The following is a 27,263-nucleotide window of genomic DNA, read 5'->3' on the forward strand; positions in this document are numbered from 1 at the left end:
CTATGATTTCAAACCTCCTTCCTTTCCTAACATGGATTTGTACCTGACTCTCTCTAAGAACGGAGAGCATACGACACCAGTGTGTTCCTTCCGGATTGTGATTTACATAGAGATTGCAAATGCAGGTAACAGCTCCACAAAGAAACAAAAAGAAAAAATGGCTTCTGAGATGATCTTCCATCCCATGCTGGTGTCATCGTGAATAGCGTTCCAATGTGAAGTGAGAATTAGTGATTTTGTTTTGGTTGCTGTATAGTTACCATGGCACCACCGTTGCACACTGCTGGGCATTACTTTCACTTGTGTAGAAAATCATAATGTCTCGGAACAAGGTTGGGGGTAGGCATGTATGTGTATATATGACCATACCATCCTGACCTCAGTTCCGAGGAGAGCCCATCCAGGCAGGTCTGTTAGCACGCTGTCATCTTGAAAGCACGAATTAGGTCCTTCATGCCCCAATGCATGCATTCTTCATCTACCGAGGGCTTTCTCTTTCCAATGCCTACTATTGCCTTGACCCAGTTACTAACCACTTGGTGTTTATTTGTGACCCAAACAGACAAGAGCCTGTGTGACCCTGAGAGTATGGTTAATGCATCCAGAACCGCTTGCAGCACCTTGAATTTCAATATTAGTTCAAAGTATACAGAATTAGAAGGGCAAGCCTCTGGGCTCACATTAAACCACGAATTCCCTAAGCAAAGAGTACTTCACTTTTGGACAGTGTGCTGTATTACATAGTCTTTTGTTGTTGCTGCTGCTGTTGTTGTGTTAAAGGTTTGTTTTCAACTATGTGTCTATGAGGAGGAGTGTGCGCATGTACCCTCATTGTCAAGAAGAGGGTATTTGGATCCCCTGAAGCTGGAGTGACAGGCAGTGGTGAGCAGGATGCTGGGAACTCAACCTCAGCACATGCTCCTAACCACTGAGCCTTCTCTCCAGCCCCCTTATTGGAGGATCATGATTGTGATTTTTTTCCAGAGCCCTCGAGTTTACTTGGAGAAAGGGAAAAGGTAGTTTGTTCCCCACCCCCATTCTCAGTCTGCAGCCCCCAAGCTGTTACTTCTCTCTTCCCTGCTTCTTTCATGGGGAAGGGAACCAGCAAAGTAGAAATTCAGGGCAGGAATCAGACAAGGGAGAATGGGGGGGGCAGGGAAGTAGATTCCAGGTACTCAGGGTAGGAAGGGACGGCTAGCATTGTATACATTCTGAGCTAAGATTGGTGGCCATGGAGTGACCTTGTACCCATGAGTGTGTGGATCCAGCAAGTGTCAGGGACGGGGCTTTTTTTTTTTTTTTTTTTTTCTGTTGCTTTTTGAGACAGGATCTTACTATGTAGCCCAGGCTGGCTTCAAATTTTCAATCCTGTCTCAACCTCCCAAGCGCTAAGATCACAAACGCATACAGAGACACACACCCCCCTTAAGTGTTACCAAAGCAACACAAGCACTGCTAAAATAAATGTCACTCAAAAAAAAAAAAGAAAAAAGAAAAAGAAAAGTGGCGATGCCCTGAAGAAACGCCTAGGTTGAGAACAGGGACTGTGCAAGATAATCCAGGGCCACTCCGTGGGAAATGGCATTTGAGCTGAAAAGCAAATGACGAATCTGAGGTTCTTCTGGCCCTCGGGTGAAAGAAAACCCTTCTAAGCTAAGACCCCTGCAAGTTCGAAGGCCTTGAATCGGCAGGGGCGGGGTTCCCTGAATCCTGAGCGGAAGGAAGGCAGTGTGGGTGGAGCCGACAATCAGAGAGGAGCTGGAACAGCCTGGGCCTCCTTGGCTACGTGGTAAGGGTCTTTGACCTGCCGCCAGCCTCCACGGGTGTAACCTGCGGTGACACAGGACTACTGAGGACAGCCATCCTACCAGAGTCTCGCGTCCTTGTGTCCCTGCACAGTCTCTGGGGATTTCCTTGTCAACCCCTGTGCTGGCTCCAGGCCCCACCCACCCCATGTGGCACCTGTTCACTGATAATCCACTCTCTTCACTGGGTCGATGACATCGGAGCTCATCTGCCTCTGCCTCAGTGTCCCTCACAGCAGCAAGCACACACACACACACACACACACACACACACATGGTAGTCTGTCAGTAAATACTGTACTCGTGAGTGGGTGAATGAATGGAGTTTGGAGTTGACATTGAGAAAGGTCTATCTCTGCCTCAGTTCTAAGTTGGGAGGAGCCTCCAGAATAACTCAGCCTTGTTCTCTGGAGCCACCTTCAGATGTTTGGTGCTAAGTCACATTCTCTCGTCTTGATTTTCCGTATCTGTGCCTCAGATAGAGTTGACGGAGCTCACACACTCAGCCCCTTCCAACCTCCATAATCACAACTGTCCCAGGGACATGGAATTCTATTATAAAGAACCTACTTACTGGGACCTTGCTGACTCTCAGAACTGGGAAACTGAGACACAGTCAGAGAAGACCGCAGCTTTGGAATGACTCAAGTCAGTGTCAAACTACCACTCGAGATTCAGGTCCTTCCCCTTTCTACCTCCCCCATCACCACCCAGAAGAGCTAGTCATCCAAAAATAATGTTTGCTTGGGGATCCATTATTTAATGTGTTTACAGAGGCTCTCCCCTCTAATGATGCATTATTTAAGCTAATATTAAATTTATACCAACTTGTTTTTTGTCTGCACAAATGCTGATCCCAGGGTGGTGTTGGGTCTTATTCAGTGGATCTGGGGGATGGGTGCTTTTAAGTCCCTGAGGGCTGACCCAGAAAAAAGGAAGAAGAATGTCACCTTGTCAGGCCTTTCCTGTAGGTAAAATAGCTAAACTCGGAGGCAAGCTGTCTGCTTTTAATCACTGCAGACTCGCACAGCCCCCCTCATTCATCTCCTTGGATCTCCCGTCCTGGAAACCCAGTGAGCAAAGGGTTCTTCTGTGTGTCTAGCTGAAATCTGTCCTGCTGCGTACATTTCTACTTCCTGAGAGGGGTCTAGCACAGTGTAATTTCCTCCTCTGCATTTCTCAGATCACACACTCCCGTTGCCCCTAGAGCTGAGTTAGAGTCACCCATGATGAGCCCAGCAGGGCCGTTTTGACGACAGTGTTTCCTTTTCTCAGGGTTTTTTATGAGCCTTTCTGTGACAGGCACGCGCTTGGTGAGATCAAAACATGCTGGGGGGAAATCCCAGAGGGGAAACTTATTTCCCAAAATCTGCCCTCTGCAAAAATAAAAACCATGCTAAATAGCTGAGTTTTATTAACTGGGGAAGCCAGGCTGAGGAAAACGCCCGATAATTAAAAATAATGGCTTCCTTACAAACACAAAATTGTATTAATTTAAAAATTGGTTTCTCTATCGCTGAATGCCTGCCGAGCCGGCTGAGTAGGGAATTGTGCTGATCCTGGCAGTGAGAATAATTCAAAATAACTTTTATGTTCTCCAGGAAGCCTCAAGGTTAATTTAAATATTGCGAGTCGGGTAATTTAATTTGGAATAAGAGAACAGTGTGGCTAAATTAAAGCCCCTGCATGCTCTAAACTGGCAGAGGGGGGCAGGCACCCACAGAAAGTCGAACATGCCTGGTGGTCCCTCCACTGTCTCACAGCCCAACCCTAGCACCCTCCTTACAGACAATGACCTTAGAATTAAATATTTTCGATTAGATTACACAACCAGCCTGATCTCTTCGGTGGGGGCTTTCAGTGAATTTATTACATTTAATTATGAAAAGGGCTGGGCTTTTAATAGAAATTTCACATTTGCAAAGTTAACAGTAACCGGTGGTTTTCAAAATGCCTTCCCTGGGTAGTGGTGTGCCGGGGAGTCGCATCCTCCTGAGCATTCCTCTCGGAAACAATGACTGACTTGTAACACGGTTCCCAAGAATTGGGACAGCATGTCAGTTTGGATATTTTAACAGGAAGAAAGCCCCTGTCTCACTGTAACTCCCAGACCCTCGTCCCAGGCACGCAAGCCTGTTCATAGGGAAATCCCCCTTAACCTGTTGCGTTTCCTTTCACGCCCCAGACATCCCCCACCTTGGTTCCTGTGCCTGTCCCTGGGTTTACTGTCTGCTCCACACTCTGGCTCACACATCTAGTCCTCTCCTCTTGGGGAAATTTCCATGGAAACAGCCAGGGCCTGGCACATCTGGGAGCCCTGAATTTAATCGTCTTGAGCAGCTGTGGAAGTGACCCCCTGAGCTCAGCCGCCACTATGTTTCTAGGGACTGGAGTGATGGCTCATTTGGCAAAGTACTTGCCAGTCAGGAATGAGCACCTGAGGTTGAGCTCCTACACCCACTTAAAAGCTGGGTGCACACCTCTAAACCCGGCGTTGAAAAGGAGATGACACCCTGGGCTTGGTCTCCAGCAAGTCTCACCAAATTGGTGAGACCCCAAGAGAGCCTGTCTCATCCAAGATTGAGAGGGAGGGAGAGGCTATAAAACTTGTGAAGATTAAAATTATATGAATTATATAAAGTACTAACTATTAAAGTATTAGGAGACTGTGGGCATTAGAAGTAACACAGGCTTGGGCCTGGAGAGATGGTTCAGTGGTTAAGAGCACTGGCTGCTTTTTCAGAAGACCTAGGCTCAATTCCCAGCACCCAAATGGCAGCTCACAACTCCCATCCTAGGAAATGTAGTACCCTCTTCTGGCCTTCACAGGCACTGAAGTCAAATAGTACACAGATATGCAGGGAAACAAAACACCCACACATAGCCAGGTATTGGCGGCACATGCCTTTAATCCCAGCACTTAGGAGGCAGAAACAGGCAGATCCCTGAGTTCAAAGCCAGCCTGGTTTGCAGGGTTCCAGGACACCCAAAGCTAGCTACATGTCTCAAAAATAAAATAAACAAAATGTAGCACTAGGGCCAGAGAGATGGCTCAGCAGTTAAGAGCACTGGCTGCTCCCCCCCCCCCCCAGAGAATCTGGGTTCAATCCCCAGAAAACACATAGCAAGCAGCTCACAACTGTCTGTGACTCCTGTGACACAGACGTGCATGCCAGCCAAACACTTATGCATATAAAATAAAAATAAGTTTTACAAACACTCAAGACATATAAAATAAGACGAAGTAAAACCTAAAAGAAGCAGCCGAACCTTAATGTGAGAGACAGGTTTATATTGTCTTCTGACGAAGCCTGTAAGTAGCCCATCTGTCTCTGTGGGTGACTCTTGGAGATGCCCGGGTCAGTGAGGCTCTAGGCTGTCCCCTCCTATTTGAGCCATCATCTTAGAGGTTCGGTCCTCAAAAATCATCTCACGGTGGTTCATACTTGTGATGCCAATGCCTGGGGGTCTGAGGCAGGAAGAGTGCTACAGTCTGAGGCCGGCATGAGTTACAGAAGTGAATGCCAGGCCAGCCTGGGCAAGAGTAGGAAACTCTGTCTTCAGAAACAAAAGCAACAACAAAAACCTCACCTCACCTCTCGCTCATAAGGTGAATGCTTAGGTACCAGCCACTGAACTTTTTCATGTAGGAAATGGTAGAATATGGGAGGAGCAAAAGGCCACCAGTTCTCAGCTTTCTTTCTTCCGAGGAAGCTCCCCAAAAATACAGCCAGCAGCTCCCACTTACTCTTCGTAGGTTGCTCCCGTCCCCAGAGGAAGCTGGAACACAAAGTTCTTTACCTGTGTGCAAAGCTCTTCCCCCGCATACAGGCCACTGTAGCACTAATACTAGCCTCCGTCTCCCAGCGAGTGACAGAAGAGAAGCCTCCAGGGCTGAGACAATGCTCTATGGGCTTCTGAGGCTTTTACACACATATCACCAGATGCTTTGGAGAAGTCAACACAGGGGAGCCATGGAGCTGGTCAAGTGACAAAGGAACACAGTCGATAAAACAAACCTAAGTTCAGACCAACACTTAGCTTTACTGCTTTCCCTCTCTCCTCTGTGTGTGTGTATGTGTGTGTGTGTGTGTGTGTGTGTGTGTGTGTGGTATATCCATGTGTTCACCTGTGCCCAACCATGGAGACCACACAAGGACATCCTGCTCGGTCATTCTCCACCTTATTTTCTTGAGACAGGGTTTGTCACCGATGCTGGAACTTAGATGGCGTCCAGCCCCGGTCATCTTCCCATCTTCACCCGCACAGCCCTGCGCTAACAGGTGCACACGGGCACACTGAGCTTTTAACACAGATGTGGGGCACTGACCTCGGGTCCTAGTGCCTGTACCAGAAACACTCTTACCTACTGAGCCAGCTCAGAGCCCCTACTGTGTGGCTTCCCGGGGGGCTTCCGCTTGTGACATTTTTGTGAGCACTCACTGAGCAGTGGTAGAACAGCCCCTGACCTGACCCCCGTCTGTCGGAGCTCAGCACAGGGGCATCTTGTCAGCATTAACGGTCCTCATTATCACCGCCTTCACTGAGCGCAGCCGCCATTAGGAGGGTCAGGTGAGACGGCCAGGCACAGACTGCATGTTTATGTCTTCTCTCCACCCCCTCCCCCTCGCTCTCAGCAGCCACCCCAGGGACTTGTGGAGTTGCAGTGAATTATGTTGTAAGAGTCTGGACTGAGGCAGCTTCATTTTCTTCACTTGTAGCCACGCACTCGGGGCATCTGGGGTCCCAGGCGTTCCTCTCCTTTGCCCCCTAACCAGAGTGCAATCTCCCGGCCCTGCCTTTTGAGACAAGACTTATTCCTCTTGATCAGATCAACTTCTAAATAAATATTAAATCACATCTGGACGTGTTCCCCCGTTCCTTTCAGATCTGAGGAAATCGCGTTTTCCCTTTGTTGGAATTCACAGCCCTGCAGAGGTCCTCTCAGCATCATCTGGGACCTCTCACAAGGACAAGATTTTCCTCTAAATATTTAAAATAAGAGACTTCCTATTGGAATTGTATAGTTGTGTTTTTTTTTTTATGTTTACATCCCCAGGTCTTTGTAAACTGTGAGTTGCCGAGTCCTCTCCCCATTTTAGCCACCTTCACACAAGTTCATAAGAAATCACAATACCTGCTCTTAAAGATTATTAGAGTTGGTGACTGAAGATAGCCCCCCCCAAAAGAATTATATTATGGAAAAAAATATAAAGTGTCTTACTCCAAGGATAGATAGGTAAGGCACTCAAACGCCTTGAGTCAGGCTGGGAAATAAGCTATGGATGTGTGAGCGTTACACTGCACAGTTTCACCGTGAGCCCTTTCCAGGTCGAGAAGGCTGCCTTTGGTATTGTGCAGTGCACAGGCTACCTGACTACTCGGAGCAGCCATATCTGACCAAAAGCAGCCTCCTTTCCATCCCTGTGTACCACACAAACCTTGCCATTCCCACAGAGATGCTGAAGCGTAAAAGCCAAATGGGATATCAGGTTTTTTTCTTCCCCCTCTGCAAACTTACTGCTTGATCACCTGAGCTGGATGCCCTCCACCGCAGCCCGCTAGATGCCTTTTCAAACCAGGACCCCTCTGTTTCTCCAGGTCCATGGAAGGAATCTCCTGTCCATTGACTATGACCGAAATATCCGCACGGAGAAGATCTATGACGACCACCGGAAATTCACCCTGAGGATCATTTATGACCAGGTGGGCCGCCCCTTCCTGTGGCTCCCGAGCAGTGGGCTGGCAGCCGTCAATGTCTCCTACTTCTTCAACGGGCGCTTGGCCGGCCTCCAGCGTGGCGCCATGAGCGAGAGGACAGACATTGACAAGCAAGGCCGGATTGTGTCCCGCATGTTCGCCGACGGGAAGGTCTGGAGCTATTCCTATCTTGACAAGGTGGGTGACTATGCTGCACGGCCCATCAGCAGGCCTTCTGCTCCCCTTCCCCCCACCACCACCCTGTCACTGGCCCCTTCTCAGCCAGCCAGAGAAATCTAGTCATAAGTTACCTTAACATCTTTAATACCTCCGCATGGCTCCCTTCATGTTCCCCAGCACTCCGTGTTACTGTCATTAAAAAAGGGGGGGGGAGAGGGGGTGCTGGACGGCCAGTAATGGAATTGTTTTATTTAATTAAGAAAACAAAAAGCTAAAAGGAAAAGGCGGTGATGTTGAATCAAACCAGACCATCCGCTGACAGCAAGACAAAGCATTATGTCTGAATTAGGAAGTCAGTGAGTCACTTTTGCTTCCCTAAGTTAAGCCACAAGGGGAAAGAAATCTGCTGGGAACTCTAATACACACAGCTACACCTTCCTACTTCAGCCAAAGTAGCTGGCAGATCTCTCTGTAGTCCCATGTCTGACAGTACCGGCTTGGAAACCCTTGATGGAGAAAGGTCTAGTGGAGGAAAAGAATGAAGGGGCCCCTTAAAAGCACTTGCTGAGACCTTAAAAGGCTGCCCTGTCCCTCTAGTCACTGGGCAGGTCCTTTCATCTGGTTTTCCCTTCTCACCAGAATAGTATGTGGATAACTTGCAGGAGCTGGGGAGATGGCTTAGTGGATAAAATGTTCATCTCATCCATGTAAGTTCCCAGAACCAGACTTGGTAGTGCCCACTGTAATCCCAGTGCTAGGGGAGTGAGGCTGGAGATGGGAAACTGAGGGAGCTTGCCAGCCAGCCAGCTTAGACAGAGCGGTAGACTTAGGGTCAGTGAGAGACCCTATCTCAAAAAGTAAAGTGGCACCACATATGTCCAAGATCTTGCAAGGCAGACACAGATCTCTGTAAGTCTGAGGCCAACCTGGTCTTCATAGCAAGTTCCAGGCTAGCTTGCATAGTGAGACTCTTTCTCAAAAAGTGATGGATAGATAGATACCTAGATAGATAGATAGATAGATAGATAGATAGATAGATAGATAGATGATAGATAGGCAGATAGATAGACAGATACATACATACATACATACATACATACATACATACATACATACATAGACAGACAGACCGACAGACAAGACAGTGGGTAGCAATTAAAGAAGACAGCCAACATCAACCTTTGTCCTCCGCAGACATGCACAGGTGAAATATGGATTGTGTACATGAACAATCGTGCATAGGTATAACTTGCATACATTAGCCTGAAGAAAGAGCCCTCACCTAATGCTATTCTTACTCTGGCATAGTACGCTGGGATGGCTGTTAGGGAGGCAGGAGTCTTCCAGTTGCCTCTTGCTGGGGCTGTTCCTCTGTCAAGAGTCACTGATTCTAGGGCATTTCATCTTGTATCAGTCTCTCAAAGGAAGGAGTGCCTTCAGATTTTACCAAAGGCAATAAAAACAGCACACAGAGCTCTCTCACATGGCCAGTGGCATGTCAGCTCTAAGCAGGGTTGCTATTGAACCTGGGGACAAACCCCATGCCTTCTGCCAGTCCCCCAGGCCCTCCACACTGACTACAGGTAAAGCTATATCATCTTTGGGGTGGGGACACAGATGTAGGCTCTCAGACCCTGCCTAGGTCCACTGAGTCAGTATGCCTTTTCACAAGATCCCCATTAAAGGTAAGGTCTACCCTGGGCTACCGCCATGAACCATCAGTACCATATGAGCCATATAAGTCTTTGGTCAAAGTTCTCCACTAAGTGAAGTGTAGTGGCCATACCTTAAATCCTAGTGCTTGGTAGGCAGATGGATGTAGATGAATCTCAGGACAGCCTGGTCTACATAGCATGTTCCAAGCCAGACAGAGCTACATAGTATGACTCTGTATTGAAAGAGAAAGAAAGAAAGGAAGGAAGAAAAGAAAGAAAGAAAGAAAGAAAGAAAGAAAGAAAGGAAGGAAGGAAGGAAGGAAGAAAGAAAGGGAAAGAAGGAAGAAAGAAAGAAAGAAAGAAAAAGAAAGGAAGAGGGAGGGAGGGAGGGAAGGGAAGGGTAAAGAGGAAGGAAGAGAGAGGGGGGAGAAAGGAAGGAAGGAAGGAAGGGGAAGGGAAGGGTAAAGAGGGAGGGGGAGGGAAGGAGGAAGGAAGAAAGAAAGAAAAATAAATAGAAAGGAAGGAAGGAAGGAAAGAAGGTGGAGGAAGAGGCGGAGGGGAGGGAAGAGAATTAAAAAAAGAAAAGGGGGAAAAGTTCTCCCCCCTCCTTTTGAAATGGGGTTAACTCTATCATTTGGATGCTTGGTCCAAAAGAGCCAATCTGTTCCCATTTTCCTTCCCAGTCCATGGTCCTCCTGCTGCAGAGCCAGCGTCAGTACATATTTGAATATGACTCCTCCGACCGCCTCCACGCAGTCACTATGCCCAGTGTCGCCCGGCACAGCATGTCCACGCACACCTCCATTGGCTACATCCGAAACATTTACAACCCGCCCGAAAGCAATGCATCGGTCATCTTCGACTACAGCGAAGATGGCCGCATCCTTAAGACATCTTTCTTGGGCACCGGACGCCAGGTGTTCTACAAGTATGGAAAACTCTCCAAGTTATCGGAGATAGTCTACGACAGCACCGCTGTCACCTTTGGCTATGACGAGACCACTGGCGTCCTGAAGATGGTCAATCTCCAAAGTGGGGGCTTCTCCTGTACCATCAGGTACCGAAAGGTTGGACCCCTCGTGGACAAGCAGATTTACAGGTTCTCTGAGGAAGGCATGATTAACGCCAGGTTTGATTACACCTATCATGACAACAGCTTCCGAATTGCCAGCATCAAACCCGTCATAAGCGAGACCCCCCTTCCCGTTGACCTCTACCGCTATGATGAGATTTCCGGCAAGGTGGAACACTTCGGCAAGTTTGGGGTCATCTACTACGACATCAACCAGATCATCACCACTGCCGTCATGACCCTCAGTAAGCACTTTGACACCCATGGGCGCATCAAGGAAGTGCAGTATGAGATGTTCCGGTCCCTCATGTACTGGATGACAGTTCAGTATGACAGTATGGGCAGGGTCATCAAGAGGGAACTGAAACTGGGGCCCTATGCCAACACCACAAAGTACACCTATGACTATGATGGGGACGGCCAGCTCCAGAGCGTGGCCGTCAATGACCGGCCTACCTGGCGCTACAGTTACGACCTCAATGGGAACCTGCACCTGCTGAACCCGGGAAACAGCGCTCGCCTCATGCCCTTACGCTATGACCTCCGTGACCGGATAACCAGGCTTGGGGACGTGCAGTACAAGATCGATGACGACGGCTATTTGTGCCAGAGAGGGTCGGACATCTTCGAATACAACTCCAAAGGCCTTCTAACGAGAGCCTACAACAAGGTCAGCGGGTGGAGCGTGCAGTGCCGCTATGATGGTGTGGGCCGCCGGGCTTCCTACAAGACCAACCTGGGCCACCATCTACAGTACTTCTACTCCGACCTCCACAACCCCACACGTATCACCCACGTTTACAACCACTCCAACTCCGAGATCACCTCGCTCTACTATGACCTCCAGGGCCACCTCTTCGCCATGGAGAGCAGTAGTGGGGAAGAGCACTATGTTGCCTCAGATAACACGGGGACTCCTCTGGCTGTTTTCAGTATCAACGGCCTCATGATCAAGCAACTGCAGTACACAGCCTATGGGGAGATTTACTATGACTCCAATCCAGACTTTCAGATGGTCATTGGCTTCCACGGAGGTCTCTATGACCCCCTCACCAAGCTTGTCCACTTTACCCAGCGCGATTATGACGTGCTGGCAGGTCGGTGGACGTCCCCCGACTACACCATGTGGAGGAACGTGGGCAAGGAGCCAGCCCCCTTCAACCTGTACATGTTCAAGAACAACAATCCACTCAGCAATGAGCTGGATTTAAAGAACTACGTGACAGGTGAGACTTTGCTGCCCGGGTAGGTGAGGTGGCTGTCCTGGGGGACAGCTGAGCACCTGGGGAGGGTCTTACGCTTTGCAGTAGAACTCTGGTGCTAACGAGCCAGGGTACTGAATGATCGTGTCCAGAAAGGAAAGGAACAGTGAAGCAGGTATTCTGAGACGTCTCCTGACCGCTTCATATCTGGTTCATTGAAATGACTTTGCTGAGAGCCCTTCCTACCCCAGCAGGAGTCAGCTAACAGAGAGGTCTATATCAGAAGTGTATCGTTCAAGTTCTCTTTGTTAATGCACCAACAGGCCTAGGACAGTGTGAAGTAAATGACCTTCACTCTAGGTAGAGACCTGGCCTGACTTCTCCCTGTGGCATTCACGTTGTCATTAATAGGAAAGCTATGCGTAAGCAGGTACCTGGTGCCTAAGCCCATGTTCCTGACCTCCAGAGGTTTCCCTTGGTGAAGCATGTGTCTGGCAGTGGGACAGATAGAAGGAAGTCTTTGCACACACATGCATGGAATGGGGGTGCTGTGGAGATAAATATAAACAGGGTCAGCTGTTCAATTCCATATTCAGAGGGCGTTCCTATGTAGCACCACAGGAAACTCTTAGGATACAATGATGGATGCACCAACACTTTTCTCTCAAGTAAGAGTATATAGTGTGTGTGTGTGTGTGTGTGTGTGTGTGTGTGTGCATGCGTGAGAGAGTGTGATTGTGTTCCTGTTTGTATATGTATATGTGTGTGTTGATTCATATTTGAAAGATATAGCACAATACAGAAGGACCTGTGTCAAACTGAACCTGAGGAAGGAAAGTGGCTGCTCTAACTCGGGTTTGGAACAAGGCTATAAACAAAAGTCAGAAAGACACAAGAAGCCTGCAGATCGAAGTATAAGGAGGCTCGGTCAGGAAAACAAGATCTGTGTCACAGAATAAGCAAGAAATTGGTGAAATTAAGTTCTCTGACTATTCCTCTATCCATCCATCCTTCCATCTATCCACCCATCCATCCATCCATCCACACATCCACCCATCTACCCATCTACCCATCCATCCATCCATCCATCCATCCATCCATCCATCCATCCATCCTTCCATCCTTCCATCCATCCATCCATCCATCTACCCATCCAGAAAAGATGCTGACATACTTTAGGTGGAGTAGACATAAGACAGCTAGTAGCAAGGCAAAGTCCTTATCCTCTAATAATAATAATAATAATAATAATAATAATAATAATAATAATAATAATAATAATAACAATAACAATAATAATAATAATAATGAATAGACAGATCAGGTCCAATAGGGCCAATGTCCAACAAGCAGGGACGGGTGATATCATCTGGCCATGCAGTCTATAGAAGAAGAATAAAGGAAACCCAAGATCAGGGCTCCCCAAATTCAAGAGACCCACACTTCTTAGTTATGACCACAGAGGTACCCACTCTGAAGTGATCCTTTGTCCACCCTCCGGAATGGGAAAAGAAGCCACAGCCGCCTGGAGCAACAGAGCTGCCTTGATGTATCACAGGACAGTTACTGACTTCCAGGGTCAACTGTGTCCTTACAATAAACATGTCACTGACAACCCTCGCACCTTTAGGAGTTGAAACCAGTGTCTGCATCCAAGCAAAGCAACTGGAACCTTTTGTACCCAAGAGCTGTGGCCGAGCTGGTTCCTCCTGGTGTCGCACCAGGAGCCTCTGCCTGCTCTGATGTCTGCCAAACCTTCCTCTCCTCCCCATTGCTCAACTCGCTGCCAGACACACACACACACACACGCATGCGCACACATAACGGCGAGTTCTATGAAGAGAAATAAGACAGGATAAGGGTCCGGTGTAAAGGGGACAGGAAGTGGGGAGCCCTGCTGAGCAGCTAACATTTGTGTAGAGACCTTTGTGTGGTGGGAGAGAGAAGCATGTTTGAGAAGAAGAAACCAGCAAAGGTGGAGACGAAGTATGTCTGTCTTAGCTTGGGCAACGAGGGATCAAACATGCTTCACAAATTCACGAATATGACCCATAGAAATTGGCTTTAGCACTGGACTTCATAGACATTAACCAGCCAGACGAGAGTAAAGAGAAGCCCACAGAAGGAGCTGCATAGATACCAAGGCTCAAATGATACTATTCACGGACTCCCCCAGACCCTCGGCTCTATTCCTACATCCTGGGGGAGGGGGAGTAGAGAAAAAGAAAAATGAGATTATCAGGGTTTTCTAAATAGCAAGACGGCTTTCCTAATCTCCGGGCTTCGTGGAGGCCGGATAAGTGGGAATCAAATCAGTTTGAACGAAGTCCAGCCAAATTGAATCCAGAAACCATTAGAGTCTAAAATAAAGGGCGGATTCACAAAAGCTGCAGCGGCAGCTGAGGAGAGCAGCCAGGCCAGGCAGGACCACACCTGCTGCACCTGCTTCCACCAGCGGACCCTGGGAGAATGGGCTCAGCAGACCACCAGAGCCTCCTCCGCAGATCCAACACCGGCTCACCAGCACACCCGTCTGCATCAGCCTTCATTTACCACATAGGAGACACGAAGGGTGGTTAGACCTGCTATTCACAACGTAAGGAAAAGAGGTAATTGAGACATAGTCAGGAACTCAAAGAACAGATCCTCTCTCTCTCCGGAATCCAGAGGAACCATGCTGTCTGGAAACAGCTTTCTGAAAGAAGGTGGCTGCCACCGGTGTAGGAAAAAAAAAAAAAGCTCCATGTTTGCCAAACAACAGCACTAGGGCAGAGAAAATCAGTTCAAAGGGAGCTGCCTAGTCTCGGACACGGTGGACCTATGCCCAGCCTGAGTGCCACCTGGCCCTCCGCTATGTCCTGCCGTCAGGATCTGAGGACATCCCAAACACCAATTCTGGCCTCACTAGCTGTGTGACTTTGTGTGCGTGTCTTGAGCTTTCTGAGCCTTGGTCTTCTCCACCACAAAATAATGGCGATGATTACATTCAACTGTGGGTCAGCCAGGCACCCAGCGAGAGCTAACCACACACTCGTTGGTGAGCGTGGAATCAGAGTGTAGACGAACCTCCAGATACACCTTGAAGTAAATCCAGACTGAGCTGTATTCGATGCTTTTAGGAACGCATAAGCACCGGACAGTGGAGTCAAAAGAACCTTCTAGAAGGAGCATGGCCAGCCATGTTCCCTCTTACTCTTTCTCCCTGAAGAATCTTGGATGCAGAAGCTGAAGGCAGACTCCAGTTGAGTGAGATTTCATGCTTAATCTCTCTGAGGAGAGCCACACCCGTTTCACATCCCCTCCTTTGTGTGTTTACACATACTGTTTGAAGGTGCGGGGACACTTTTCAGGGTGTGCGCAGTGGTAACAGCAGCGGCGGTGGTGGCTGTGGAGACTATGAGAAGATGGGGGAATGGCTGTCAGGACGGGCTGTGTTGCCAGCACTTGCTTCATGGTCTCTAGACAGCATTTGTTTAGGGATCCTGTCTTTCATCACACTTGCCACTTCAAAGGGACTCAAAGGACTTGCACTGACCCCGGTGGAACCAGGATTTGATGTGTCTTGAATAGAGGTTTCCCGGGTTTCCTTGAGAATCAAGGTATGTCAGAAACTTCTGAGCAGAGCCTACGTGAAAGGACACGCTTGTAATGACAGCAGGGTAGGGGAGAGAAGGAGGAAGGAAGGGAGGAAGGAAGGCAAGAAAGGATGGCATTTGTCAGAATCTGACTTATTCCACTTAACATAAGAATTTCTATCCATTTTCCTGAAAGTGTCGTAATCTCACTTCTCTTGACAACTAAAATGAATTTGTGAGCCAAGCAGCGATGGTGTAGGCCTTTAATCCCAGCACTTAGGAGGCAAAGGCAGAGGCAGGCAAATCTCTGTGAGCACAAGGTCAGCGTGGTCTATAGAATGAGCTTCAGGACAGCCAGGGCTGCACAGTAAAACTCTGTCTTGAAAAACAAATCATTTTGTGTACAAGCACCACATTCTCTTTATCCATTCATTTGTTAATGAGCATCTAGGACAATCCTATTTCTTAGCTACTGTGAATGGTGGTTTTTTTTTCAGGGTTTTACTATATCTCGGCACTGTGTGACCTGGAACTTAACTATGCCAGGCTGAGACTACCTACCTCAGCTTCTCAAATGCTAGGATTAAAAGATCTACCACACACCGGATAGAATAACATTCTTTTTTTTTTCATGATTTGTGTATTTTTATTTTATTTGCATTGGTGTTTTGCTTGCGTGTGTATCTGTGTGGATATGTCAGATCTCCTGGAACTGGAGTTACAGACACTTGTGAGCCACCATGTGATTGCTGGAAATTGAACCCGGATCAGCCAGTGCTCTTAAGGGTTGAGCCATCTTTCCATGACTTGGAACTCAAGGTCTCATGCACACTGGGCAAGTCCTCTGTCACTGGGTCACAGTCCTCACATTACCCTGAGCTGTGCCCTCTCCCCTGCGTAATACCCAGGCTATTCAAAGACAGAATGTGTTCCCACAAAAGACAGGTGGATCACAGATGCCAGATTGTTTCTCAGAGAGAGCTGTTGTGTGCCTTTATTTACTATTAACAACAATGTCCAACTCCCACAACAATTTCGGTACAGGAAGGAGCCACACCTGACCCCTAATAAACATGTTTCTCAGTCAGGTATAGAAGGGTTCTCTGTCACACTTCTGCTCCACTGGGTAGCTTTTTTTTTTTTTTTTTAATGTATAGGAGTACATTGTAGCTGTCTTCAGAAACACCAGAAGGGGACATCAGATCCCATACAAATGGTTGAGAGCCACCATGTGGTTGCTGGGATTTGAACTCAGGACTTCTGGAAGAGCAGTCAGAGCTCTTAACCACTGAGCCATCTCTCCAGCCCAACTGGGTAGCTTTTTACCAGGGATGTTCTACTTCACTCCTTCATTCCATACACTTACCGAGTATCTGTTTTGAACCAAGAATCATTGTGAAAGAGACATCAGAGACTAAAATAATTATTTAGGATCTAGGTATGGTAGCACATGCCTTTAATCCCAGCATTCGGGAGGCAGAGGCAGGAGGATCTCTGTGACTTGGAGACCACCCTGGTCTTCATAGCAGGCTCCAGGATATCCAGAACTACATACAGAGACCCTATGTTAAAAAATAAGTAAATAAATGAACGTTTAAATTCCCTCCCCTGGTAGAGCACGCATGCTGAATGAGGGAAACAGACAAGAATAAATATTTCCCAGGAAGCACTGCATGAGAGATTGTGATTACAGATTTAAAGGGAGACGTGAGCTGGGTGAAGGCCTCTGGGATGCTGAGGATGGGTAGGAAAGCATCTTCAGTATGGCGGATAAAGTCAGCTTTAGGAAAGAGCATGCTGGGCAGAGGGGCTTGCTGTCACGATGACCCAAAGGTGGATATGCACCTAACATGCTTGAGAAGAAACACAGCTAGGCAAGACAGCCCTTACCAGTAATCCTGGCACTTAAGGCTGAGTCAAGAGGGTGGTGAGGTTAAGACTAGAGAGGCCCTGTCTCAAAACACCAGAGAAATATGAAAGAAGATGTCAACAGAGGACAGCAGAGAGATCATGAGGCAAGTCCTTAAGGACCCTGGCTCTTCTCCTGGTAAAAGTCTTCTGCGAGACTTTTTTAGCAAGAATGGCCTTGTGTGCTCCATGCTTCTCATCTGGCTTCTGTGTTGATGACTAGGACAAAGACTGGGAGCAGCAAACCTGTTAGACACAAGTCCAGGCAGGATGCGATGGGCCAGGAGGGTAGAGATGGCAAACGTGACAAGCTGACACATACCCCCATTGTTTTAAAAGGTAAAAGCAAAGAATATAAATGAGCCCCGCCCCCCATAAAATTCCGCACCAAGGCAACTTCAGAAAACAAGGGAACCAAGGAGGTTTTGTCGGCTGTAATGAGACACCTAAGGCGTGTGACTTTGCAAAGAGAAAACGGTTCATTGAACTCCCAATTTGGAAAGTCAAGAGGAATGATGACAGTCAACCTCACCACAAGGCTGATGACAATATTAGAATCGCTTGTGAGACCATGGGTAAAGTACAGAAGGGAACGGGCTGGACCTTTCTGTAACAGTCCTCTCCGGACTTGCAAGAGTGGGTTGGGTGGATCTGAGTAGGTACTGCGCGTGCCCAGTATACATGATGCCCGACTTTCATGCTCAGCACCACATATGGGACACATAGGTTGATGTACGCCTGTCAGTACAACAGAGGTGGAGACGGGAGGATCAGAACTTCAAGGTCACCCCGGCTATATAGTGAGTGAATGGTCAGACTGGGATACCTGAGACCCCTGTCTCAAGAAAGAGAAAAAGAGAAAGAGACAGAACCCAAAGGGCTACATAAGAACTACCTCACACCCCAATGACCTATGAACCTAGCACAGGGCCAAGCTTATAAAAGGCACCACCACAGCAACACCACCCTGGGGACTTTAATTACAGCGGATCCTTGACATACAGTTAAACCATCCCCAAAACCTAGCAATAGGTATCCAAACCAAAGTTCACACATGAAGGTTCATAGTAGCATTTATATTTATGTTTTTGTTTTTAAAGTATAAACTGGCCAGTTATCTGTCAGCTGATGAATGGATAGATAAAATTCAGACTGTTCATACAATGGAATTGTATTCTGCCATAAAATGTGTGTGTGTGTGTGTGTGAGAGAGAGAGAGAGAGAGAGAGAGAGAAAGACAGAGAGAGACAGAGACAGAGAGACAGAAAGAAAGAGACAGAGAGAAAGAGAGAGACAGAGAGAGACAGAAAGACAGAAACAGAGAGAGAGAGACAGAGAGACAGAGAGACAGAAAGAAAGAGACAGAGAGAGAAAGAGAGAGACAGACAGACAGACAGAGAGAGAGAGAGAGAGGAGTGCTAGGCATGTTGGTACTTTAATCCCAGCACTTGGGAGGCAGAGGTAGATGAATTTCTGTGAGTTCAAGACCAGCCTGATCTATAAAGTAAGTTCTAGGACAGCCAGGGCTGTTACAAAGAGAGACCCTGTCTTGGGGGAAAAAATGTATTTAGTAGTTGAACCACACAGTGGTTTTATATAAATATATATAAAATGTCCAGAACATAGGTAGATCCAAAGGGCAGCTTAGGGACTGTGGGGCGTGGCCATACAGAGTAACTGCTAATCCCTATAACGTTTCTTTGTGGGGTCCAAGCATCATGAAATTAGACTGTGACAATGGCGGCCAATATTTTGAATATGCTAGAGACCACTGATTTGGGTGGGTACCTTAAAATGATGAGCTTCACGTTATATAAATTTTACCTCAATGTTAAATAAGAAAGATGGGGGAGAATTTCCTGATGGATTGAATGTGGGGTGAGGAAAAAAAGAAGTTGGGGATGGTGGGCAGAAGAAGGAAGGTATGATTGTTTGGAGGGAAAAAGATGGGCAGGGAGCAGGTCAAGAACTCAGTTTTATAGTAGTAGAAGTTGTGGTGGTAACTGGGTGAGGCTGACAGGTTCAGACAAGATAAGAACATGGTCAGCGTGGCGCTTGGTATTGTGGAGATTTCTCCAGACTTAACACATGAGATTTCTGTACTGTAGTGGGGGTCAAAAACATGACTCAAAGATATGAGAATAGCAGTGAGTACAGGTTAGTATGAGCTCAGCAGGACTTTGTCAAAAACAAATATAGAATGGGCAGTAGGATAAGAAAGCAACTGTTTGGTGCTGGGGGAATGGCTCAGCGGTTAAGAGCACTGACTGCTCTCCTAGAGGTTCTGAGTTCAATTCCCAGCAACCACATGGTGGCTCATAACCATCTGTAATGGGATCTGATGCCCTCTTCTGGTGAGTCTGAAGATAGCTACAATGTATTCATATAAATAAATAAATAAATCTTTAAAAAAAAAAAAAAAAGAAAGAAAGCAACTGTTTGCAGTAAGACGTTTAGCAGCGTCCTAGGTGGGGTAAATTCATTAGAAGGGCTAGTGAGTCACTGCCATGGAGTGAGAAAAGGTTCCTAGAGTGATGGCCTTGAGTTGTCAAGGGAAGTGTGACCATGCGCACAGTGGAGGGCTTAGCATGCACAGCTCACAGCTCACATAGAATGGGGGGAAAGCAGGGTTCGAGAGTGCAGAGGCTGAGTCACAGTGCTGTGGGCAAATGGGATAGCATTGGAGGAAACCCTTCTCTGGCTGCCTCCATTTCTGCAGAAAACAAGGTTGACTGCTGGTGGGAGGGAGGGAAAGCAGACTGTAGAAGTTTGAGAAGAAATGAGCAAACAAAAAGAAGTATATACAGGAGGGAAAGAAAAGAGCCAAGTGTGGTGGTTCATGTCCCTTAATCATGTACTTAGGAGGTTGAGGCAGGAGGATTGCCACAAGTTCTAGTCCAGCCTGGTCTACGTACAAGGCTATGTCTCAAAAAAAAAAATAGATAGATAGATATATAGATAGATAGATAGATAGATAGATACATACATACATACATACATACATACATACATACATACGTAGATAGATACATAGATACATAGGTAGATACATAAATATATAGATATACGTAGATAGATGATAGACATATAGATAGATACATAGATATACATAGATGATAGGTAGATAGATACGTAGATACGGAACTAATACAGGAGAGTGAATAGGTAGCTGAAAAGGAGTAAAGGAAGTCATGAGGGCTGCAGGCAGCAGGAAGCACCCTGGAGATTCATGATCGGGGATTTTCAGTGACACCTCTAAGCATGCTGATGCTGTTTTCTCCAAAAAGTGCAATAGATATCAGCTCGGATTTATTACTAATATTTCACCAAGCAGGCATGAGAAAGTGAAAGCAGACGGCACATCTTCAAATGCACCCCCCAAGGAATGAGTCCAGGGGTTGGTCAGGGAACATGTGCTAGGTTAGGAGGGAAAAAAAATGGACAGGAAGTTGAGATACATGGAAAAGGAGTTTGGGGATGGATGGATGGATGGATGGATGGATGGATGGATGGATGGATGGTTGGTTGGGTGGGTGGGTGGGTGGATGGATGGATGGTTGGATGGATGGATGGATGGATGGTTGGATGGATGGATGGATGAGTGGATGGGTGGGTGGGTGGATGGATGGATAGATGGCTGGTTGGATGGATGGATGGATGGATGGATGGATGGATGGATGAGTGGATGGGTGGGTGGGTAGGTGGATGGATGGATGGATGAGTGGATGGGTGGGTGGGTAGGTGGATGGATAGATGGTTGGATGGATGAGTGGGTGGGTGGGTGGATGGATGGATGGATGGATGGATGGATAGATGGTTGGATGGATGGATGGATGGATAGATGGTTGGATAGATGGTTGGATGGATGGATGAATGGATGGATGGATAGATGGTTGGTTGGTTGGGTGGGTGGGTGGATGGTTGGTTGGATGGATGGATGGATGGATGGATGGATGGATAGATGGTTGGATGGATGGATAGATGGTTGGATAGATGGTTGGATGGATGAGTGGATGGGTGGGTGGATGGATGGATGGATGGATGGATGGATGGATGGATGAGTGGATGGGTGGATGGATGGATAGATGGTTGGATGGATGGATGGATGGATGGATAGATGGTTGGTTGGTTGGGTGGGTGGGTGGATGGTTGGATGGATGGATGGATGGATGGATGGATGGATGGATGGTTGGGTGGGTGGATGGTTGGATGGATGGATGGATGGATGGATGGATGGATGGATGGATGGATGAGTGGATGGGTGGGTGGGTGGATGGATGGATAGATGGCTGATTGGATGGATGGATGGATGGATGGATGGATGGATGGATAGATGGTTGGATGGATGGATGAATGGATGGATGGATAGATGGTTGGATGGATGGAAGGCCATGTGTGTTGTGTATAAACTGAGGCCAGAGGGTGGTATATATGAAAATGACATAATGGAGGACCAGAATTATAGTCTGGGGTTGAGACATGAGAGGAGGGTAGGGACTAAGGAACCAACGTGTTATAAGGAGAAACTACTCATCTGACAAAATCACTAAGAACTGGTTCGGACAGAGGCAGCACACTTCACAGAATTCAGATGAGTAGCCCAAGGTCAGCTATGGTCCAGAGGCTGAAACCAGGGCAGGGAAAGTGCTCTCTGGGAAGAGGTTTGAACTGTAGCAAGAGGGGAACAGGACTGTTACACTCTGAAGACATGGCAAACTTTCCTAAAGGCAGATTCGAACTCTGGGGGCTGGCGGTCAATTTCAGAACATAAGAAAGGCATAAGGGGGCAGGAAAGAGGCAAGGCCAGGATGTGACCACAGATCTCAGTGTGCCTTGGTGAACAGAAATAAAGAGTAAAATGAGCCCAATCCTGCCTGACAGCCCAATGGCACTAATGGAGGTGCACTGGGGGATGAGTAAGAGTCCCTGGACCATGGTGATAGGACAACAGGAGGCCTGGGGACGGAGCTGTCCTACCTATTAAACTTGGACTATCCACTAGGTGTGTGGGACATCGAAGTCCAAATGTGATGACAGGGATGTTCACCTGAATAGGGAGGGTCTCTTGATGTCTCTTTGAAGGACAGGAGGCTAGAGGAAAGGGCTCAAGAACTAAGGGTCTGTTCATTGTGTCCAGCCCTGAAGACTTTGCCCTGCAAGTCAGTTCCCATGCGGAGCCTCAGAGCAAATGTCTCACGCCACGACCACAGTCACCACTCGTCCCCCTGGTTTGTCATTGCCGCTAGCTCCTTACACATCCCCAGATTGTATAGTGAGCGCTTTCCCTGTTTTCTCCTCCTGTTCTTAAATCAACCTAACGGGGTGGAGCAATTATAGTCCTAGTTCAAACCTGAAGGACCTGAGGTTAACAGGTGAATGTAGCCCAGGTCACACAGCTGGGGAACTTGAAGGTGAATCTGTTTTACAACTGGCCTTTGCAATCACAACACAGTGGTCAGTGGCCACCTTCTTCCCTGGAAGACATATAAGGAATCTCTGGGCTGGGTAGCAGAGATGGCTCAGCAGTTAAAAGCACATGCTGCCTTTGCAGAGGACCCAGGTTTGGTACCCAGCACTCATGTGGTGGCTCACAACCATCTAAAACGCCTGTTCCAGGGGATCTGATGCCCTCCTCTGGCCCTGGTGGGTCCGTGCATTAGGCAAAACACTAATATACATTAGAAAAACAAATTCCAGGCTGGAGAGATGGCTCAGCGGTTAAGAGCATCGACTGCTCTTCCAGAGGTGCTGAGTTCAAATCCCAGCAACCACATGGTGGCTCAAAACCATCTGTAATGGGATACAGTGCCCTCTTCTGGTGTGTACTCATATAAAATAAGTAATTCTTTTTTAAAAAAACAATATTTAAAGAAAAAGAAATTACTTTTTAAAGACTCCCTGGTTCCGGCTCCCAGAGGCTGTCACCAGGTCCTGCCACCCTCTTCCCTTAGATCCCACACCCAACCGCCCAGTTATCCTGTTCTCTTTGCAAGATCGCTGCAGCCTCCTGTCGCTGTGACCTCAGAAGTCTTTGTTTCTCCTTCTGTCATAGACGTGAAGAGCTGGCTCGTGATGTTTGGGTTCCAGCTCAGCAACATCATTCCTGGATTCCCAAGAGCCAAAATGTATTTTGTGCCTCCGCCCTATGAACTGATAGAGAGCCAAGCAAGTGAGAACGGACAGGTAAGCAGGGCCTCGGGTGAGCCCTCCACGAGAATCCAAACGAGAGCCAGGGGCCTGCTGGGAAAGGAACACTGAGGCTGGGTATAAAAGCTACGCAGAAGCAGAACTTCCCACGAAGAGAGAATGCCATTGCCATCCGTGTTCTAGGATGGCCCATATTTCTTCCCAACCTCAATGATTACCTTAATTGCGGCATCATTATCTACCCTCCGGTCACTCCTTGATTAACAATAGCCCAGAGAAATCCAGTGGCAATCTGCCATCTGCACTGCTGTAAGATCCTAACCCTCTCGGCTTTTATAGGACGCAATAAAACTGTGGTTTGCAGTTTCTGTCCCATTAAAGAACATTTTTATGCCCTACATAAAACCTCAGTACGTTGTGGCCCAAATGCATACAGATTGAGTTTTTTAGGACATAATGTGTGCCTGGGTCTTCCTCTGATGGCCGAAGGGTGGTCAGTTTCAATTTGGGTACAGCTGAGACCTCAACCGCAAGCAGATTGGCAGCCAACTGCATTGAGCTGAACCCCCTGATACGGAACCGGGGGGCGGGGGAGGGCTCTGCTCTGTGGCCGTCTAGAAGGTCTCAGCTGCTCTGAATAGTCATCCAGATTGTGTGACTATGGAGAGGCAAGGAGGAGCTGCTGGGTAATTGAGAATGGCATTCTCTCTATCCTGCCCCTCCGGGACCACTCAGTGGATGAATAGCCATCATTTCCCTCATTTATCTAAGTGCCGTTACCTCCCAAACACAGCCTCTTCTATTATCCCAGCCTGTCCCCCAACCACCAATTGAGACAAGTTGTCATTTGTGAGTGGAGAACGCAAGGCCAAGGAGATAATGGTGATTTCATTCCTCTGCAGAACCAGGGCCGAGATCCAAAGCAGCAGACTCAGATCGGGGGCGGGGGCGGGGGTGGGGGGGGAGATTCCCTCTGGCCCTCTCAGCCTGGATCTCTTAGCCTAGAGCTCTCAAATATGAATATGCACACAAATCACCCAGAGTACCTGACTGGAACACAGCCTCAGCTCAGTGGCCCGAGAACTGCTTTTCTAATGGGGCTGTGAGCCCCAATGATCTACAGCTGCCCCGGCTTTGAGTAAAGGCGGTGACTATCCAAGCCACTGGTTTTGGAGCAGGGCAGGTCCCAACAGTAGGGCTGCTGCCTGTCAGACACCTGACCCCCACATCCGGACATCCGAGGGTCTAAACACACCCAGGTAGCTGCTGTACCACAAATGCAGATTATCTCTAGGCTCCCACAGTTGAAGGGGCGCACAGCCCACGTGCAGAATCAGGCAAGATAAAGAACGTTTTTCAGCCTTTTTCTGTGAGTGGCATGGTGGGAAAGTGAACAAAGCACCCCATTCGAGGACTGGGTACAGCCTCCCTGCCCTCTTATAAAAGGCAGGGCTGACTCAGCAGATCAAGCCCGGAAGAGCACTCAGCATCCACCCCTATGCTTCTTGGTTCAGAACTGCCAACACTACCTTCTGACTGTTCCTTTTTGTCTTGTGCCCCTAGCTCATTACAGGTGTTCAGCAGACGACCGAGAGGCACAACCAGGCCTTTCTGGCTCTGGAGGGACAGGTCATCTCTAAAAAGCTCCATGCCAGCATCCGAGAGAAAGCCGGCCACTGGTTTGCTACCACCACGCCCATCATCGGCAAAGGCATCATGTTTGCCATCAAAGAAGGGCGGGTGACCACGGGTGTGTCCAGCATAGCCAGCGAGGACAGTCGCAAGGTCGCGTCCGTGTTAAACAACGCGTACTACTTGGACAAGATGCACTACAGCATCGAGGGCAAGGACACGCACTACTTTGTGAAGATCGGCGCAGCCGATGGTGACCTGGTCACGCTGGGGACCACCATTGGGCGCAAGGTGCTGGAGAGCGGGGTGAACGTGACGGTGTCACAGCCCACGCTGCTGGTGAATGGCAGGACTCGAAGGTTCACCAACATTGAGTTCCAGTACTCCACCCTCCTGCTCAGCATCCGCTACGGCCTCACCCCTGACACGCTGGATGAAGAGAAGGCCCGAGTCCTGGACCAAGCGAGACAGAGGGCCCTGGGTACTGCCTGGGCCAAAGAGCAGCAGAAAGCCAGGGACGGGAGAGAGGGCAGCCGCCTGTGGACGGAGGGCGAGAAGCAGCAACTCCTGAGCACGGGCCGGGTGCAAGGTTATGAGGGCTATTACGTGCTTCCGGTGGAACAGTACCCAGAGCTGGCAGACAGTAGCAGCAACATCCAGTTCTTAAGACAGAACGAGATGGGAAAGAGGTAACAAAGTAACCTGCTGCCCCCTCTTCTCTGGGTGGCTCAGCAGGAGCAACTGTGACCTCCTCTCCTAAGGAGACGAAGACCTAACAGGGGCACTGAGGCCGGGCTGCTTTAGGATCCCAAGTGGCAAGAAAGCTCACATTTTTTGAGTTCAAATGCTACTACGACTATCCAAGCGCAAAGTCCCTCTTCCTGAAGTAGACTAGAGCCCGGCCACAAATTCTGAGGAAAACAAAACTAAAGGATGAACCGAACAAGGAAAACACACACAATGTTTCAAGTTCCCCTAAAATATGACCCACTTGTTCCGGGTCTAAGGCAGAAAAGAGCAGACTAGCCAAAAGGAAAGGAACAGAAAAGAAACGCATTTAAAAAAATTAAAAAAAAAAAAAAAAGCAAACAGAAAGACAAACGACCGTACAAACGAAGAAATGAAGACAAGAAGGCCTCACATTCTGATACCTCACTCATTCACACGTGAGCAACACAGACATTCACAAGGGCCGGCATCACCAGACCAGCTGAGGACGACTCAGACTGACTGTTGGACAAACACTTTCGACGTTTTTCCGCTTAAGCAAATACAGGTGCATTTAAAAACACGACTTTGGGGGTGATTTGTGTGTAGCGTCTGGGGAGGGAGGGGCACAAAAGCGGAGGATTGAGCACTGGAAATACTTTTTAAAGAAAAAGAAAAACACAAGGGAAAAAAAAAACCAGTATCAGAAGTCAAAGCGAAACAATACCATCGGCACTTAACTCTCAGGCCCTCCACTTAGTCAGACCTGAGCTAATTTATTTGAGCGCAGAGTGTAAAATTTAATTCAAAATGGTGGCTATACTCACTACGCATAAATCTCATACTCTTTTTGTCTTTGGAGATTCCATTGTGGACAGTAATACGCAGTTACAGGGTGTAGTCTGTTTAGATTCCGTAGTTTGTCGGTATCAGTTGCGGTAGAGATGCAACATTTGTGACTCTGTTGCTAACGGTTACCACTTCCGATCACCCTGTACATATGCCGTAAGGCGCAGTCACTGTTTCCGACTTAAAAATTATTAGTGTGTTTGTTTGGTCCAGAAACTGAGACAATCACATGACAGTCACCACGAGGAGAGAAAACTTAAAAAAATAAATAAATAAATAAAAACCAAAAAAAAAATGTTTAAAAAGTGGAAAAAAAAACCCACACAAAAAAAAAGTCTAATAAGAACTTTGGTACAGGAACTTTTTTGTAATATACATGTATGAATTGTTCATCGAGTTTTTATATTAATTTTAATTTGCTGCTAAGCAAAGACTAGGGACAGGCAAAGATAATTTATGGCAAAGTGTTTAAATTGTTTATACATAAATAAAGTCTCTAAAACTCCTGTGGACACTGATCTTCTGTGGAAATGCTTTACGATGCGATTTGCAGAGGTTCTCAACCTGTGGGTTACAACCTCCTGGGGTGGGGCAGGTGTTATTACAATTCAGAGCTGTAGCAAAATTATAATTATGAAGTAGTGAAGTTTTATAGTTTAGGGTTTCTAGTTGTAACCTTGTATCGGTTCAAAAGCTTCAGGTTTGTTTTGGGTTTCTTGGGTGTTTTTGTTTTGTTTTTGTTTTGAATTGGGGATGCTCAGCCTGTCCTAGGACCATCTTGGGGGGGGAAACCCTTTTTGTTTTATTTGATTAGAGAGGAAGGGGCTCCT

At 47.7% G+C, this 27,263-nt stretch overlaps 1 protein-coding gene across 6 annotated transcripts in view; it reads left to right on the plus strand.

Annotated features, from left to right (window-relative positions):
• Positions 1-26,169, plus strand: part of TENM2 (teneurin transmembrane protein 2) — a gene marked incomplete at its 5' end in the record, with an annotated part of 923,762 nt that extends 897,593 nt beyond the window's left edge. For all 6 annotated transcript variants that reach the window (XM_080942456.1, XM_080942457.1, XM_080942458.1 and 3 more), the window contains 4 exons: positions 7,407-7,703; positions 10,024-11,638; positions 23,150-23,280; positions 24,808-26,169. In XM_080942456.1, the coding sequence (XP_080798582.1) occupies positions 7,407-7,703; positions 10,024-11,638; positions 23,150-23,280; positions 24,808-25,569 (2,805 nt within the window). In that variant the 3' untranslated portion in view covers positions 25,570-26,169. The remainder of the gene's footprint in view (positions 1-7,406; positions 7,704-10,023; positions 11,639-23,149; positions 23,281-24,807) is intronic.
• Positions 26,170-27,263: the final 1,094 nt, after the last annotated feature.

Source organism: Micromys minutus, assembly GCF_963924665.1.
Source record: "Micromys minutus genome assembly, chromosome: 31".
NCBI classification, from domain to species: domain Eukaryota; kingdom Metazoa; phylum Chordata; class Mammalia; order Rodentia; family Muridae; genus Micromys; species Micromys minutus.